At 38.0% G+C, this 18,117-nt stretch overlaps 1 protein-coding gene across 3 annotated transcripts in view; it reads right to left on the reverse strand.

The window, feature by feature from the left end:
- Positions 1–456: 456 nt before the first annotated feature.
- The window catches only part of IARS1 (isoleucyl-tRNA synthetase 1), a 76,893-nt gene continuing 59,232 nt past the window's right edge, over positions 457–18,117 (reverse strand). For all 3 annotated transcript variants that reach the window (XM_006063093.4, XM_025282056.3, XM_044940283.2), the window contains 7 exons: positions 13,301–13,396; positions 12,326–12,502; positions 11,482–11,587; positions 9,414–9,539; positions 6,880–7,023; positions 6,037–6,189; positions 457–1,027 (listed from right to left, as the gene is read on the reverse strand). In XM_006063093.4, the coding sequence (XP_006063155.2) occupies positions 945–1,027; positions 6,037–6,189; positions 6,880–7,023; positions 9,414–9,539; positions 11,482–11,587; positions 12,326–12,502; positions 13,301–13,396 (885 nt within the window). In that variant the 3' untranslated portion in view covers positions 457–944. The remainder of the gene's footprint in view (positions 1,028–6,036; positions 6,190–6,879; positions 7,024–9,413; positions 9,540–11,481; positions 11,588–12,325; positions 12,503–13,300; positions 13,397–18,117) is intronic.

Below are 18,117 nucleotides of genomic sequence, written 5' to 3' on the forward strand. Positions count from 1 at the left end.
CTAAGCAAGACATGGTCCAAAGTCAGGTCATTTCTGCCTAACTCTGGACTCCTTCTGAAGGCTCTACCTTTGTCTTAAACCCTCCCCATTATCTTTTGTGTATTAGAAAGATACCCTTCCCCTAATAGGTTCTTGCACATCTAATTTTGTCTTGGCATCTACTTCTCTGACACAGCATTTCTGGGAAGAAGTGAAATTAGATATTTAGTTTACTACCATAATTTAACTATTAGGACAATTGCTTCAAATCACCCTCTTTAGTTTGCTGACATTAACATGGTCATAGCCCTGGAAATAACTTGGTGCCAAATGTGTTTCACAAGTAATCTGAAGAGTTTTAGAAATAAATTTCTTTCAATGAAAAGAAAAAAAAGATATTTAGTCTAGTGTCTTAATATGGAAGTGACTATTAAGTTTTGAGTTCTTTAAAGATGGGAGAATGAATTACTTCTAATGTATTATCTGAGAGAAAGTTTATTGTTCTCATTTACTGAAACTTGAAATATTCCATCAAATTACCCAGGAAAATCCAGGTAGCAAAAAATATACAACACTGTCCATTCCTTTAACAGATTTCAAACAAGTTTTAAAAGGCCACAGAACTATATATAAATATATGAGTGTGTGTGTGTGTGGACACACACACTATACCATTTAAACTACTTCTATATTCTATACTTAAAATTTCAAGTGTAGAAGCATACTTTTTAGAGCTGAGGTAACACCAACTTTCCCTCAACATAACTGCATAGGTGTGTAAGGTTAAGTGTGAATTCAAGTCACCTGATCAATTCCATTTTGATTTTAGGTAAAAAGCAGTACATTATACATGCATCTGAACGAAACATCTTCAATACGTCTGTGTCCGTGTGTCTGTTTCAGTGGAAGGGGGAAGAACAGGTATATGCCAGGGAAACGCTGACTGAACCACAGGTAACTGAATGTTAGAAGTCTGCTGTAGTTGGTAACACAGAAACATACACAGTCTTCGTATTCAAAGTCTTCATAGGGATTTCTTCTGTAATTTCTAGAATGGAAAGAAGAAGTTTTAAGGAAATAATTTTTCTATCTATTCTGGATGATATTAAAAAAAAAATGTTAACTGCCTGGATAGCAAGATATTCGGCCTTACCTTAAGGGAAGCCTAAACTTTGTCTCAGCTACTGGGTGGGGGGGAGGTACTTTTTCCTGAATGACAGGAGTATCTTTTGTCATATATTGTGAACACACCTGGTAGTTTATGCTAATGAGATGACAATGAGATGACTCAGGGTGGAGCTGGCCACACCAGAAAAAACAATCATATGAGCAATTATACCTATGTAATGAAGTCTTAATATAAACTCTGGACATCAAGGCTCAGGTGAGCTTCTCTGGTTGGTAATACACTGTACCTGCTACTGTCATGCTCTGGGGCTAGGAGGAGGAAACACTGTCCATGGCTCCTTGGGGAGAGATGATCTGAAGTTACATACTTGGACTCTCTTCCAGATTTGGCCCTTTGCATCTCTTCCCTTTGCCTGATTCTAGTTTTTTTTTCCTTTCCCTATAATAAATATGGCCATGAGTACAACAGCTACCATAAGTTCTGTGAATTCTGCTTGTAAATTATCAAACCTGAGAGTGATTTTGGGAAACTCTCTGAAATGTGCAGTTGGTGTCAGGGTGACCAGAGTCTTGTCCGAAGTCTTTTGTCTGCCTAACTCCTAATACTTGGGGTTAGAAGTTTTAGGTAGATTTCTCGAGGACTGTGCCCTTAACTTAACTAATCTTAACTAATCTGAGTACTGACTAAGATGTACCTACACCCTCACTCAAATAGTATTTTCTTTTTTTTTGTATGCATGAATTCCTTTATTGAAAATATTGGGCTAGCACTGCATTACATACACTCAATATCCATAAATGAAGGGCTACACATGTCTGATGGACAATATTGTCAAACAGTATTTTCTATGTCTACAGAAAAGGCCTAGACTCAATTCTAAGCAAGTAGCTCAGAGTTGTGGTTTCTAAATACTAACACCTTACAATAGGAAGAACAATCAGTTCCAAGTTTAGGGAAGAAAGAGTATATGATAAGCCAAGGACACTTACAATGTCAGAAAGCAAGAAGTTATCAAAGATCGAAGGCTCAGGTCAAAAGATACAGGAGACAATATGACTAAAGATAAAATATTTGAGCATCCAAAAGTATAACACAGATGTTATAGATCAAAACACACTGAATACATAAAAGCTCAAAGAAAATGGGGACAGAAAGGACAGAGAGAAAGAGAGAGAGAACAAAAGAAAGCCACAACTACTGAGCCTGTGAGCTCCGGAGCCCACAGGCCACAATGAAAGAGCCCATACATGCCAACTACTGAGTCTGTGTGCCACAACTAGAAAGTCCGTCTGCTGCAACTAAAACCCAACACAGCTAAATTAAAAACAAACAAAAAAAAGTGTCCCTGTATACTGGATAATTTAGAAAGCCACATGCATGCCCAGAGCAGTATGCGTACTTAGAGAGACCTGAGAAGACCCTAGGCATTCGATTCTGATAAAAATAAAAGGCTTTTGTGGCCAAAGGTGGCTGACTTTCAGGACTCGGTGCAAAAAGAAAGAGAAGCCTAAGGCAGGGCCTGGCAGAGTTGAAGGAGTGGCCCAGAAAAGACCCAATCTTTAAAGACTAGGAGAAGTGGGTATTTTGTTTTTAAACTTTTAGTTCCTGGAAGTCAAAAAAACTCTTGTCAAAATATTAATAAAGGAACTATTTTTAAAAATAATTTGGAAAAGTCATAGACAGCCTTCAATCATTAAAAACAGCAAACCCTGGGGAGGAGAACCTGATTTCCAGAGTCACCACATTCAAATATCCAGTTCTCAACAATCAAAAAATTACAAGGCATACAAAATATAGGAAAGTACGGCCCATGCACAGGAAAACATAAGTAACAGAATCTGTCCCTGAGAAAGTGCAGATACCTGAACTTAACAGACAGTCTTAATCAACTTTCTTAAATGGAAAACAACAGACTAATGGAAAGGCCAATGGAAACCACAGACAAAGAACTAAAAAACCACGAAAACTATCAACAAAATGAGAATATCAATAGAGAAATTATAAAAAGGAATTAAACAGAAATAGTGGAAATGAAAAGTACAATAACTGAAATTAAAAGTCACTTGCGGGACTTCCCTAGCAGGCCCCTGGTCCCTTCTGATGCAGTGGGTGAGGGTTCAATCCCTGGTCAGGGACCTAAGATCCCACATGCCTCACGGCCAGAAAACTCCAGAAAACATAAGACAGAATGATACTGTAACAAATCCAATAAAGATTCTTAAATGGTTCACATCAAAAATTCTTAAAAAAAAAAGTCACTAGACAAGTTTAACAGCATAGTTTAGCAGAAAGAAGAATCAGTGAACTTGAGGATAGGATATGTGAAATCATCCAGTCTGAAGGAGAAGAAAAGAGAATGAAGAAAAGTGGACAGAACCTAAGAAGCCTGTGAGACACAGGCCAAGTGACCAACATACATTTTATGGGAGTTTCAGGAAGAAAAGAATATAAAGAATATTTGAAAAAATAAAAACCAAATCATGAAAGCAGCAAAAGAGATGGAAAATACCAGGGATACTCAGTAAGATTAAAAGATTAATTTCTAACCAGAAACCATGGGAGCAACAAGGCAAAGGGGTAACATATTTAAAATGCTAAAAGAAAAAACTATCAACAAAGAATTCTCCATTTAACAAAACAGAGTTTTTCTTCTTAATTTTTTCTTCAAAAATTAAGGAACAATTAAGACATTTCCAAGTAAACAAACATTGAGGGAGGAGATCATTACTACCAGCTCTGACCACAAAGAGACGCTACATGGATCATTCAGGTTGAAATGAAAGGGTGCCAGACAGTGAATCAAAGTCATGTTGCTGCTGCTTTTAATTTTCAACCCCACTTTTTGTTTTCTACATGATTTAAAAGTAAATACATAAAACACAATTAAGAATTTATGTTTGGGGGCACATAATTATAAAGATATAAATCCTGACAAGAATACAAATGGGGACAGAGCTGTATAGAAGCAGAGTTTTTGTATGTTATAAAAGTCAAACTGGCATCAATTCAAACTAGACTGTTATAAATTTCACATGTTAGTTGTAATCCCCATGGTAAACACTAGCATCTTAAGAGAAAAAAACACAAAAGGAAGTGAGAAAATAGTACAATAAAAAAAAATCAACTAAACACAAAAGGTGACAATAATGGAGGAAATGAAGAGAAAAAAGGCACAAGGCTCCTAGAAAAAATTTCCCAATAAAATGTGAGAGCTTCTTCCTTATCAGTAACTATTATTTTTCTTTTTAACCAGAGCCTAACTGACCTGGAGAAAGAGAAATACCCATCTCTAGGCCCCTTCAGCCTTCCTTTCTACCTAAAGAGGAAAAATTAAAAAGCTGAGTAAACATCTGTGAAGGTCATAGCTCAGAGGCATAGGCCCACTCAAGACTGAAAACTAACTTTAAAATTATAGAACACTTCTGCCACTTCTCCTCCCCTCATACTCTACTACAACATCAGAAGGGCTCCTGTATAATAGGGTATTACAGCTGAAAGGATGTGCAAAGCTCTGACCATATTTAAAAAGGAATCTCTAGGGAAACCATAAAACAACAGAAGGAAATTGGAGCCTCTGGAGCCTACAGCAACAATAAACAATTATAGCCTAATTCCTAGAAGATAAACATAAAACTTTACAATGAAGGCCTACCTTACCTCAGTTCCCTTTCCCCAAAACATCATGTACTGTTATAAACCAAATATCACAAGTTATTCTAAAAGGGAACACAGTAGGAAGAGATGAAGCAAGCATCACCACTAGACTCAGATGTGACAGAGATTTTGAAATTATCAGACTGGGAATTGAAAATAACTAGGATTAATGTTAAGGATGCTAATAGAAAGGGTGGACAACATTGAAGAACAGATGGGTATGTAAGCACAAAGATGGAAATACTAAGAAAGAATTAAAAGGAAATGTTAGAAATCAAAACACTGTAACAGAAATGAAGAATGCATTATACCAAAAAATTTATACTCAAGAACAGCATATTCAAACTTCAGAAAATCAAAGATATGACTACTTTGGGAAAGACAATGTCTAATAACTTTCCACCAGTGCTGGGAGACACAAATCTTGATTTAGAAACTCCAATAAATCCCACGCTATAAGGCTGTAAAAATAAAAGGATGAAGTGACAAAAGGTTTTTGGGATGATAAGAAGGATGGCTATTAATCAGAAAAAAACCAGATCCCATTAAGGGAAGCTATTTGAGTAAATGATTCCAGTAGCATCAGCATTAAAATGAACACCCATGTGAAACAGGATTATAGAAAAGAACACAAGGGGAGGGCTAAAAAGTCAATAGAGAAAGTGTCGGAACAGCCACAGAAGCTGAAATCACAGAAGTGGATGATGTAAGTGAGTAAGAGAAAACCTATCTTTAAAGGATGATGTAAGGGAGTAAGAGAAAACCTATCTTTAAAGACACTAGCCTGTGTCTTGTCCTGACTCTCTGTCTTCTCAATTATGGAATGCAGAATGTCAACTAATGACCTAACTCTTCACATTTTTATGCAGCTCACTGAGAAAAGGCATGCTTTATAAGTTGTAAAGGAGGAGGCACATAAAGTCAGTTATGTTTCCTTTAAGCTGTTATTTTAAGATACAGTGATCATTTTGATTCTCGGGGAAGAGGACAATTTTGGGATCAGCAAACAAGCTAACTTACCTAGATGCGTATGTTTTTAATAATATACCATTATATATTTTTAGATTTATTTCCAAAACAAAAAGTAATCATCCTTTTAATTATTATTAACATTCACAATATGGCAAATTTCTGGAGATAGCAAAAAAGTAAAAGAAAACAATAGCATAATCTCTTACACATATAATCTACAAATGATTGATGGTATCAAAATCTATTTTCAAGAAAATAAAAACAAAAATGAAAAAGATTAGCATGTTCTAAAATCTCCTCACCTTCTGTTTGAGTCTCATTCAGAAACAGCTTTAGCTTCCTGCTCCGGAGGCCAAACATCTTGGCAGCTTCATACAGAAGACCTTGGTGGGTAAGCCCATTCTGTCCAAGTGGATTTTCAAGCAGAAGAGTGCCTACTGTTCCCATTAAACACTCTACAGAAAAATAAAAAAGATTTAAATCCTGAGAGTTCACCCTCTCGCTGGTGGATCCCTACTGGAGGTGGTGACCAGATATCTCTACTGGGCAGAGCTACAGGCTTGAAAGCCAGAAGTGGGTACAAGAGTGGGATTCATTGTAGAAATAGAAAATATTCCACTGGGGGAAAGAAGAAAGGGAAGAAAAAAAATTAGTATAAGAGCCCAGGAGTTTAGGGAAGAGATATTCAGTAAACAGTCAATCGAAGCACGTGAAGACAGTAATAAATGTGCACAATGAGGATCTTAAAATATCAAGGAAAAACAAGTATCGATCTAGTCTGCTGATTAAGGTGTGGATACTTACAACAGTTCTCAGAACATATTTCAAGAGAAAAAGGGGAAAAATTAAAAATTACAATGGTCTGGCATTTAAACAATTCAGCTGCATTTAGCTGTAATTTTTACCTAACCAATTTATCTTATTTCCTAACCATGTTAGATGGATGGGTGTTCTACATAAACACACCAAAGAAACAGGCCATGAGTGTCCCCCAAAGAAATGTGGGCGTCTACATTTTAAATTACTAAGTTGAAACTGACTTGAAATATCCATATAAATCAGAAAGATTGAACATTAAAGGAATCTTAACACCTAGCATTCCATTACCTGCCCGCTGAGTGTTCACAACTGGGGGAGGTACACACCTTGTGGATCTGCATTCAAGAGCTGTAGGTTGATGTACTGACAGAGAAGAGTACTAGGACTGTCCATCACAGACAGCGCTGATCCTGCAGTCACACACAGTGTTTTTCCACTAAGATTCAGTAAGTTGGTTTGGTTTTTTATTTCTAAAAATAACAACAACAACAAAAAACAATCATTCTTTAGGGACAACAGTTCAGAGCTGAAGTCATTCACTTTTTCTTAATTATTAAACTATCATGTACCTTTACAGTGATGCTTTCCACTTAATTTACATTTATTAAAGAACACTGCCTTTTCTATAAAATTAGACATTAATGACATACACATAGTAGGAAATCTTAATGTTGCAAAATAGCATAATATTCATAACTTATAAACAAAGCAAATTAATTTCCCCCTTTAGTATTTTTTCCTCCATACTATGCATGTGCTCAGTTGCTCAGCTGTGTCTCTTTATGACTCCACGGAGTGTAGCCCGCCAGGCTCCTCTGTCCATGGACTTTTCCAGGCAACACTGGAGTGGCTGCCATTTCCTACTCCAAAGGATCTTCCCAATCCAGGGATTAAACCTGAGATTCTTGTGTCTCCTGCATTGGTAGGTGGATTTTTTATCACTGTGCTGCCTGGGAAGCCCCATAGTATAGGTTCCTTTTAAAATTTCTTCTTACATAAACTTACCATGAAAAGAAACCTTATGTCAAAAAAATTATGGTCAGAAGGTAAACTGACTAATGAATATAGTCAACTATAGCAAGACACACAGAACAGACATAGTGTAATTTCATTTATATACAATTAAATATTGTTCCAATAGTAAAGAACCTGCCTGCCAACGCAGGAGACGCAAGAGACGTGGGTTCAATCCCTGGGTTGGGAAGATCCCTGGAGAAGGAAAGGGGAGTTGGACACAAGGAACTGGATACAACTGAGCACACCCATGCTAAACACTGCTTGAGGTAGAAGATTAGTTATAGTTACTATGTTCCTAAAGGTCAATGTGGGGCCCAGGCACGCCTAGGCTTTCACAGGCTGCCACTTGCTGGGTCAGAGGGGACAGCAAGCAGCCCACACTAACCTTTCCTGTAACCTCTCAACTTTCGAGCCAGGTACAAGAGCAACTCTCTGGCAAAGCTCTTCTGCAAGTCCACAGACTGTCAGTGTTAGATGTGGCTAGACAGATGTGTTCCAGTTTTTTTCTTTCTTATTTTACAATGACTTGAGACAGAGATCCAAGCTGTCCACTGACTGACTTTTCAGCTTCCCTTGGTGGATCTGGGTCAGAGATTTTTCCCCAGATCCTCCAATGAACCATCTGTCTTTTAGACCTTACTTTTCTAAGTTTCTCCCATATCAAGTTTGTGTCCCTTACTCAGCCTTAAATGATACAACAGCAAATGGTTTTCATGTTGCTTCTATCAATTTATAATCCAACAGTAAATGACAGTTCCTATTACATAATATCCCTGACAACATCTGATATTATGAAATTTTTATGGTTTTTTGCCAATCTGGTTGCATGTAACAGTACCTCATTGTGGTTTCTACTATTGAGGTAGAGCAGTGTTTTCTTTATTGGCCACTTAGATTTCTTCTTTTAAGCTATTTAGACATTTCACAAAATGAACATTCAAATTTGTTAATTGAGTGTATTAGTTTCCTATGGATGTTGTAAGAATCACAAACCGAGGAGGGGAGTAGTGGAGGGTGAGGTAAGCAAGACAGCTTAAAACAACAAAAACGTATTGTCTCACAGCTTCCTGAAGGTGACACGTTCAGAATCTGTCAATAAGGCCATGCTCCCTCTGAGGCCTGTAAAGGAATTCTTTCTTTTCTCTTCCTAACTTCTAGAGGTTCCCAGCAATCTTCGATGTTTCTTGGCTTGCAGGTTTGCCTAATTCCAATTTCTGTCCCTGTCACCACATAGCCTTCTCTCTGTTTCTGTCTTCACATGGCCCTTTTCTTATAAGGACACATACTGGGGTAGTGCCCACCTTACTCTAGTATTATGTTAACTAATTCTAACACATATGCAATGAACCTATTTTTCAAAGGTCACATTTGAGTGCACTGGGGATAGGGAAGAGGACTTCAACATATCTTTTTTTTGGGTAGAGATGGTGGGGTGCTAGTACCACAGTTAAACCCAGAAAGTAGGAGGAAATGCACTTATAATTCTTTAAAATTTTATGTAGGCTTGTCTTATTGAGAATTTGGATTTAAGATGCAGATACTATGTCTAATAAAGTTAAAACTCAAGAGGGAAGTCTCTGAAGCCTAGAATACATCACATGGCTAACAGGAAAAACAGCAGATTAGAATCTTCATCTCCTATTAAGTTCAGTGTTCTATCAGCCATATCACACAAAGGAGGCACAAAGAGACAGGGCAGGCAGGAACTACTGTAGAGGCCAGCCCTGACTCAGAGTTAGGAAAAAGGCAAAGGTTATGTATCATAACTGTTACCAAATTAAGATCTTCACTGATTCACCTCATGTCAAAGGACACAGGTGAATACCTTTGACTTCCCACATACCTGTTTCACCATGGAAGACAGCCAGCTCCGTATTTTTTACACCAAAAATGCTAGTAACAACATTCTTCAGTTTTACAAGGTCCAACCTATTATCTCCTTTTGGATTTTCCAGAAGTAATACTCCACCTAAAAAGCCACAAATATAAGTGAAACTGAAAAAAAAAAAGTTAAATTTGAATGAAAAGTCAAGGGGAACATCATCTATATATTTTCTTTGGTCAATGTCTATTCATGTCTTCTCATTTTCTAATTAAATTTTTAAAAACTGCTGACTTTTAAGAGTTAATTATATATTCTGCATACATACATCCTTCGTTGTATACGTGGTTTGCAAAGATCTTCTACTAGTCTGTGGCTTTTTTTTTAATCATTTTCACAGGATCTTTCACAAAGCAGGATTTAAAATTCTGAAGAAGTTTGACTTCCTAGTTTTTCTTTTTATGAATTGGACTTTTATTACTAAGTCTTAAAAACTCTTTGCCTAATCCTGAATCCTAAAAATTTTGTTTTCTCCTAAATGTTTCATAGCATCATACTTACGCCTGTAATCCCTTTTAATTTACTCTCTGGACAAGGTGTAACACTTAGGTCTAGGACAATTTTTGCATATGTATGTCTAACTGCCTGGTACCATATAATGAAAAGACTAGTCAATTAAATCGCTTTTGCTGACCTATTGAGTGCAGCATTATAACAACATCATCTTTTTGGATTTGAAACAGCTCAGCTGGAATTCCATCACCTCCACTAGCTTTGTTTGTAGTAATGTTGCCTAAGGCCCACTTGACTTCACAATCCAGGATGTCTGGCTCTAGGTGAATGATCACACTGTTGTGGTTATCTGGGTCATGAAGACATGTTTTGTACAGTTTTTCTGTGTATTCTTGCCATCTCTTCCTAATATCTTCTGCATTGTTAGGTCCATACTGTTTTTGTCCTTTATCATCCCCACCTTTGCATGAAATGTTCCGTTGGTATCTGTTCACTTAAGAAGGCTTTCTTATTTCTCCTTGCTATTCTTTGGAATTAAGCATTCAGCTGGGTATATCTTTCCTTTTCTCCTTTGCCTTTCGCTTCTCTTCTCTTCTCAGCTACTTGTAAGGCTTCCTCAGACAAGGATTTTACCTCTTTGCATTTCTTTTTCTTGGGGATAGTTTTGATCAGCACCTACTGTACAATGTTACGATCCTCTGTCCACAGTTCTTCAGGCACTCTAACAGATCTAATCCCTTGAATCTATTTGTCACTTCCACTGTATAATCATAAGGGATTTAATTTAGGTCATACCTGAATGGTTTAGTGGTTTTCCCTACTTCAATTTAAGTCTGAATTTTGCAATAAGGAGTGCGTGGTAGTGGAGCCTAGTTTATTCTGTATAATTGGTTGGAGTAGAGCAGTTAATGGTCTAGAAGTTTTTTTGTCTTGCTAGGTCACCACTCTCCTGGTCCCCCCGAAGAGACAGCAGGATTTTCTGTGTGCGTGCTTAGTCGTTTCAGTCATGCCTGACTCTTTGCGACCTCACGGACTGTACCAGAGAGGCTCCTCTGTCCATGGGATTCTCCAGGCAAGAACTGGAGTGGGTTGCCATGCCCTCCTCAGGGGATCTTCCTGACTCAGGGATTGAACCTACATCTCTTATGTTTCCTGCATTGGCCACAGGGTTCTTTACCACTAGTGCCACCTGTGAACATTTTGTTGAGGTGTTTATATTCATGCCCATTGGTCTTTCATGGTTGCCGGCTTCTTCAGCTCCGAGTCTGGGATACATGAAGCAAAAAGGAAAACTAGGGAATTTTCCATCTTCTTACTTGATCCCAAGATTCTTAGTTGGTCTGCCTTCTTCCCTCTACCATTAAGAGTCTTCTTATGCTTGCTTTTATATATCATGTCTAGGGTGTTTAGCTGTACTTTGTGGGAAGAACAGGGAAAAGTATGTCTAGTTCACTTCCTAGAAGTGGAAGTTCAATCATTTACTTTTTTTTAACCATTTCTCTTATAATAGCCTTAAAAACATTCACAGGTTTAACTAAAAAATAAAATAAAAACTATGGAATTCATTTACTCTTACCTTGCTCACTGCCATTTGTACAAATGTTAAGATTGACATATGCACAAGCAGGGCCAGGCATGGAAGATCCTTTGGTGAGTGTAATTTCCAGGTCAGACCCTTTTAACTAAGCATATGAGAAAATGTGACTGGGTAACTACAGCATCTGATCAGTGTCACCAACTAAGAGAGCAACTATTCAGCAAGAATAAGAGCTCTACACAATTCTGAGAGCATGTTTAATCTAATTACTAAAACAGCCAAGAGCTACATTTCTCCCCGCTTTTATCTTGTTCTTTCCCATTGAAAAGACAGTCACATTCAGGGCCTGCTTGTCTGTTCCATTTGTCCCATACAAAATAGGATCAACACAAGGAACATATGACTGAATATATGACTAACTGATATAGAAAAGAATTTTCTTCTTTCAGATATACTTCTGAATTACTGGCCAATATCTTTCATATCTTGGTCAGATTTCACAGTTACATCTAAAATGTACCAACAAGAAATTAAATTGTAATTCTATGTATAACTTACTACCATAAAAGTAAACTGCTTTTCAAGTCAATTGCTATTCACACAATACTAATTTTTATAGTTTTAGATAAGACAGCACCATAAAGTCATCTAACAATTCTTATGTATGTCTTGGTTACCTTTTCCAAGAGAATAGCTCTAATTTTCTTTCTTCTCTTTTAGATCTCACTCTCTAATCCTATTCACTATTCTCCAGAGCAATACTTCAAGACTAAGTACTATACTAATTGCTACCAGGGGAGAGAACATCAAGCTATGACTACAAAAACTTAACATAAAATTTAATCCTAAATCACTTACTAGTTCAAAAGAATTCAGAACTTACCTGCATTTTTTCTTGAATAAGTATTTCATCTGATATAGGAACTGGATATGGTTTCAAAGGAGACTTTACAGTGGCAAATATGAAGTCTGTGTGGCTTTCGATAACATTATTCAGATACTTTCCCTCAGAAGTTGCTTTATAATAAACTGTTATTTCATCAGTTGGAACCAGATTACACTGAAAACACAAAAAGAAAATTTAAAAGGGAAGCACACTTGTCAATTAAAACATAAAACACTGTTAAACAGAGCTGATGATTCCACACTGAATCATTATGGAAGGGTATGATATCCGGACAAATTCTCTGGGAAAAAAAGCAAGAATTCACAAAGCTTTTAATTGAGACATAGTTCATAAGCACGCCATTATCTGTTGGAGTGGCTACCTCAGACCCTGAACTCAGTCTCAAAAGCCTGACCAGATGAGGACAACTTGTGGGGGGCCCTCCCTGAGATAGAAACTCTCTGGCTCTCTCACCCAGTAAGGGCAGGCAATGGGTTTTGTGCATTTGCTCTGGCTCTCAGCTTCTTGAATGAGGAAGAACCACCTCATTCCATCCAGATCCAACAGTCTCTCTCTCCCCTGAGCTAAGAACCCTTCCACACTGAGTGCACCGCTACTCTTCTTCAGAGGTGTTTGCTGTCATCTCTGATAACCATCTGTGCCAGCCAGGAGGACTACCTATCCAGAAGACGGTTTTGTGGACACCCTAAGGAACTGAAAAAGGAAGACAAGGAGCACATGTCAACAAAAAGCTTCCGATCAGAGAAACAAGAGTCACGATTAGCTTGGGAGTGAACAAGGAAAGGGAAAGGAGGCCTAAGAAGTATAATCTGAATGGATTGTAGATCAATGACAATCAGTAATAAATTACTGTGGTTTATATTACCTGTGTCTCCTCTCTTTCCCAACAAGCAAAACAAAAACCAAAACAAAACTCTAAACAGTAGCTTATCTTTAATTTCACAAACTGACCTTTTTGCGAAGTTTCTGGATACGATTGATGACTTCCCGAGCCATTCCTTCATCCACCATTGACTGGTCAGGGGTGACATCTAAGAGAACCAAAACCTGTAGGAATGAATAGTGTACACCATGACAATCAAACATAGAAAAAACAGTTTTTTCAAACTCAGCAAAATGGTGTTTAAATTCTTCGAAGTCTATAATGCAGCACCATTCAATCACAAAACTGAGTCAAAGACATGAAATTAGTCTCTTTATAGTTTGAGTCCTCCATTGTAAACAGTTATTTTCTCATCTGGAGAAAAAGGTGCAACTTTTCATTTTTCTTCTGAAGGGTGTTGCTCACAGGAGATGTCCTGAGACCAACTTAAACCACTTCAGTATTCTTGCCTTGAGAACCCCATGGACAGTATGAAAAGGCAAAAAGATGTAACACCGGAAGATGAGCCCCCCAGGTCAGTAGGTGTCCAATATACTAATGGGGAAGAACAGAGAAATAGCTCTAGAAAGAATGAAGAGGCTGTGCCAAAGCAGAAACAATGCTCAGTTGTGAATGTGTCTGATGGTGAAAATAAAGTCTGATGCTGTAAAGAACATATTGCATAGGAATCTGGAAAGTTCGGTCCATAGGTCAAGGTAAATTGGATGTGGTAAAAAAGTAGATGGCAAAAGTGAACACTGATATCTTAGGAATCAGTGAAGTAAAATGGATGGGAATGGGAGAATTTAATTCAGATGATCATTATATCTATACTGTGGGTAAGAATCCGTTGGAAGAAATGGAGTAGCCCTCATGGTCAATAAGAGTACAAAATGCAGTACTTGGGTGCAATCTCAAAAATAACCAGAATGATCTTGGTTCCCTTCTAAGGCAAACCATTCAACATTATGGTAATCCAAGTCTACGCCCCACCACTAATGTCAAAGAAGCTGAAGTTGACCGCTTCTATGAAGACCTATAAAACCTCTAGAACAAACACCAAAAAAAGAGGTCCTTTTCATCACAGGGGACTGGAAAGCAAAAGTAGGAAGTCAAGAGATACCTGGAGTAACAGGCAAGTTAGGCCTTAGAGTACACAATGAAGGAGGGCAAAGGCTAACAGAATTTTGTCAAGAGAACACACTGGTCACAGCAAATACCCTCTTCCAACAACACAAGAGACAACTCTACACATGGATATCAACAAATGGTCAACACTGAAATCAGATTAATCATATTCTTTGTTGCCAAGGATGGAGAAATTCTATACAGTCAGCAAAAACAAGACCTGAAGTTGACTGTGGCGCAGATCATGAGCTCCTTATTGCCAAATTCAGACTTAAATTGAAGAAAGTAGGAAAAACCACAAGGCCATTCAGGTATGACTTAATCAAACCCCTTATGATTATACAGTGGCAGTGACAAATAGATTGAAGGGACTAGATCTGGTAGACAGAGTGCCTCAAGTACTACGGATGAAGGTTTATAACACTATACAGGAGGTGGTAACCAAATCCATCCCTAAGGAAAAGAAATGCAAGAAGGCAAGTGGTTGTCTGAGGAGGACTTACAAATAGCTGAGAAAAAGAGAAGCAAAAGGCAAAGGAGAAAGGGAAAGATATACCCAACTGAATGCAGAGTTCCAAAGAAGAGCAAGGAGGTAAGAAAGCCTTTAAAAATGAACAATACCATGAAACAGAGGAAAATAATAGAATGGGAAAGACTAGAAAACTCTTCAAAAAATCAGGTACCAAGGGAACATTTGATGCAAAGATGGATACAATAAAGAACAGAAATGGTAAGGACCTAACTGAAACAGAAGAGATTAGGAAGAGGTGGCAAGAATACACAGAAGAACTATAGAAAAAAGATATTAATGACCTGGATAACCATGATGGTGTGATCACTCACCTAGAGCCAGACATCCTGGAGTGTGAAGTCAAGAGGGTCTTAGGAAGCATCATTATGAACAAAGCTAGTGGAGGTGATGGAATTCCAGTTGAGCTATTTCAAATCCTAAAAGATGATGCTATAGTGCTGCACTCAATATGCCAGCAAATTTGGAAAACTCAGCAGTGGCCACAAGACTGGAAAAGGTTGGTTTTCATTCCAATACCAAAGAAGGGCAATGCCAAAGAATGTTCAAACTACCATACAATTGTGCTCATTTCACGTGCTAGCAAGGTAATACTCAAAATCCTGCAAGACAGGCTTCCACAGTATGTGAACCGAGAAATTTCAGATGTACAGCCTGGATTTAGAAAAGGCAGAGGAAGCAAGAGATCAAATTGCCGACATATGCTGGATCATAAAGAAAACAAGGGAATTCCAGGAAACCATCTACTTCTGTTTCATTAACTATGCTAAAGCCTTTGATTGTGTTTATCACAACAAACTGTGAGAAATCTTAAAGAGATGGGAATACCAGACCATCTTAGCTGTCTCCTGAAAAACCTGTATGCAGGTCAAAAAGCAGCAGTTAGAACAGGACATGGAACAATGGATTGGTTCCAAATTGAGAAAGGAATATGTCAAGGCTATATACTGTCAAACTGCTTATTTAACTTATATGCAGAGTACATCATGTGAAATGCTGGGCCAGATGACTCACAAGCTGGAATCAAGATAGCCAGGAGAAATATCAACAACCGCAGATGATGCCACTGTAAAGGCTGAAAAATAGGAAGTAAAGAACCTCTTAAGGATGGAGAAAGAGGGTGAAAAGCTGGCTTAAAACTCAACATACAAAAAACAAAGATCATGGCATCCGGTCTCATCACTTCCTGGCAAACAGATGAGGAAAAAGTGTAAAGAGTGGCAGATTTTATTTTTTTGAGCTCCAAAATCACTGTGCATGGTGACAGCAGCCACGAAACTCAGAGACACTTGTTCTTTGGAAGAAAAGCTATGACAAACCAAGACAGCATATTAAAAATAGAGACATCACTAGGATGACAAAGTTCTGTATACTCAAAAGCTATGGTTTTTCTAGCAGTCACGTACGGATGTGAGAGCTGGACCGTAAAGAAGGCTGAGTGCCAAGGAATTGATGCTTTTGAATTGTGGTGCTGGAGAAGACTCTTGAGAGTCCTTTGGACAGCAAGGAGATCAAACCAGTCAATCCAAAAGGAAATCAACCCTGAATATTCACTGAATGTACTGATGCTGAAGCTCCAGTACTTTGGCCACCTGATAAAAAGTCTAATCATTGGAAAAGATCCTGAATCTGGGAAAGATTAAGGGCAGGAGGACAAATGGGCAACAGAGGAGGAGATGATTGGATGGCATCACTGACTCAATGGAGATGACTTGGGTCAAATTTTGGGAGATAGTGAAGGACAGGGAAAGCAGGTATGCTGTAGTTCATGGGTTGCAAACAATAAGACATGACTTAGCAACTGAGCAACAATAACAACAACATGTAACTCTGCTTTCTAATAAATAATATCAACTCTGCTCATAAATAAAATCACCAATCATGAAGCTATTACAGCAGCATAACTTTTCATAATAGATTCACCACAAACAAGTGAACCTCAAAGCAGCCATCTCTGTTGTTTTCTTTAACCATGACCTATTCTATCCACTGGTTTGTCTGTGCAATTCAAGACACAATTTCTATAATGGGCCAAAATACTTTTTAAAATTGCCACCTTCCTGTCAACTTTATCCACTATTTCATCTTCTCTGTCATAAAGGTTGTCAATGATGATATGGTAATAATGACAGTATCACTTCTATTATAGAGGGGAATACATTAATACATACATACATACATATATATATATATATATGAATTAGGCACCATCCCTATTTACATTTTTGAGGACACTCAAAGATAACAAACTTGCTCCATTTTATGAAGATGCATAGGAGGTAAACTGAAAATGGATAAGTCACGGCAGGGTAACCATGGCCCACAATACACAAATTACATTAAGAAACTCAGAAGTATCACAAAACAACATTTCCTTAAGTATAGACAAGCTCTTCCGGCCTTTCTTATTTACATCTTCTTGCTGGTTACAAACCTTCTTCCCTGGCCCCAATTCCTTCTTTTGTAGTTTTCTCACCTTCAGCTCCTTACACTGTCTGCCCACGTGGAGTTCTGTCTACATCATATTTAAGACTCTGTGTATGGCAATTCCCCAGCAGTTCAGTGGTTAGAGCTCAGTGCTTTCACTGCTGGGGGCCCAGGTTCAATCCTTTATTGAGGAATTAAGATCCCATAAGCTGCATAATGTGGCCAAAAAAAAAAGACCTCATGTAAAGGTTGACTAAACTCACACAAGGTATTCTTCATCATCCCCCACATGTGGAATATTAAGCACAGAGGAACTCCAGCAGGTCCCTTACTCTCACATTAGAGATCTTACAATCTATCTGTCTGGAGAAGTCTGGTCAAGAGTGAAGAGAGATGCTGTGATCCATCACAACAAAAAAACCCAGACCCCAGAATCCACAACTGTCTGTACATCCTCTTCAAGGGATGCTCTCTAACCACTCCCACTTCTACCCCAGACTTAGCCCTTCCCTGTACTTATCTCTACCAGATAACTTACCAAGTAGAATAATAAGAACAGATTTACTTTTTTATCTCCATGACTGACCCATTCCTTGAAGGGTAGGATTACATCTTCCATGTTTTTGTATGACCCAGCACTTATTGGCATGCCTAAAGTCACAAAATATTTATTTGTATATCCATTAAAGAAATGCATAAGTCAAGAAGCTATAATAGAGAAGTTTAATAAGGCCAATCTAAAATAAAAGCCATTTTACCCTGAGACAAGCTGCCAATACTGGCAGGAGGAGCATGCTGCTGCTGCTGCTAAGTCGCTTTAGT

The sequence above is a fragment of the Bubalus bubalis genome, chromosome 3, assembly GCF_019923935.1.
Source record: "Bubalus bubalis isolate 160015118507 breed Murrah chromosome 3, NDDB_SH_1, whole genome shotgun sequence".
Lineage (NCBI taxonomy): Eukaryota > Metazoa > Chordata > Mammalia > Artiodactyla > Bovidae > Bubalus > Bubalus bubalis.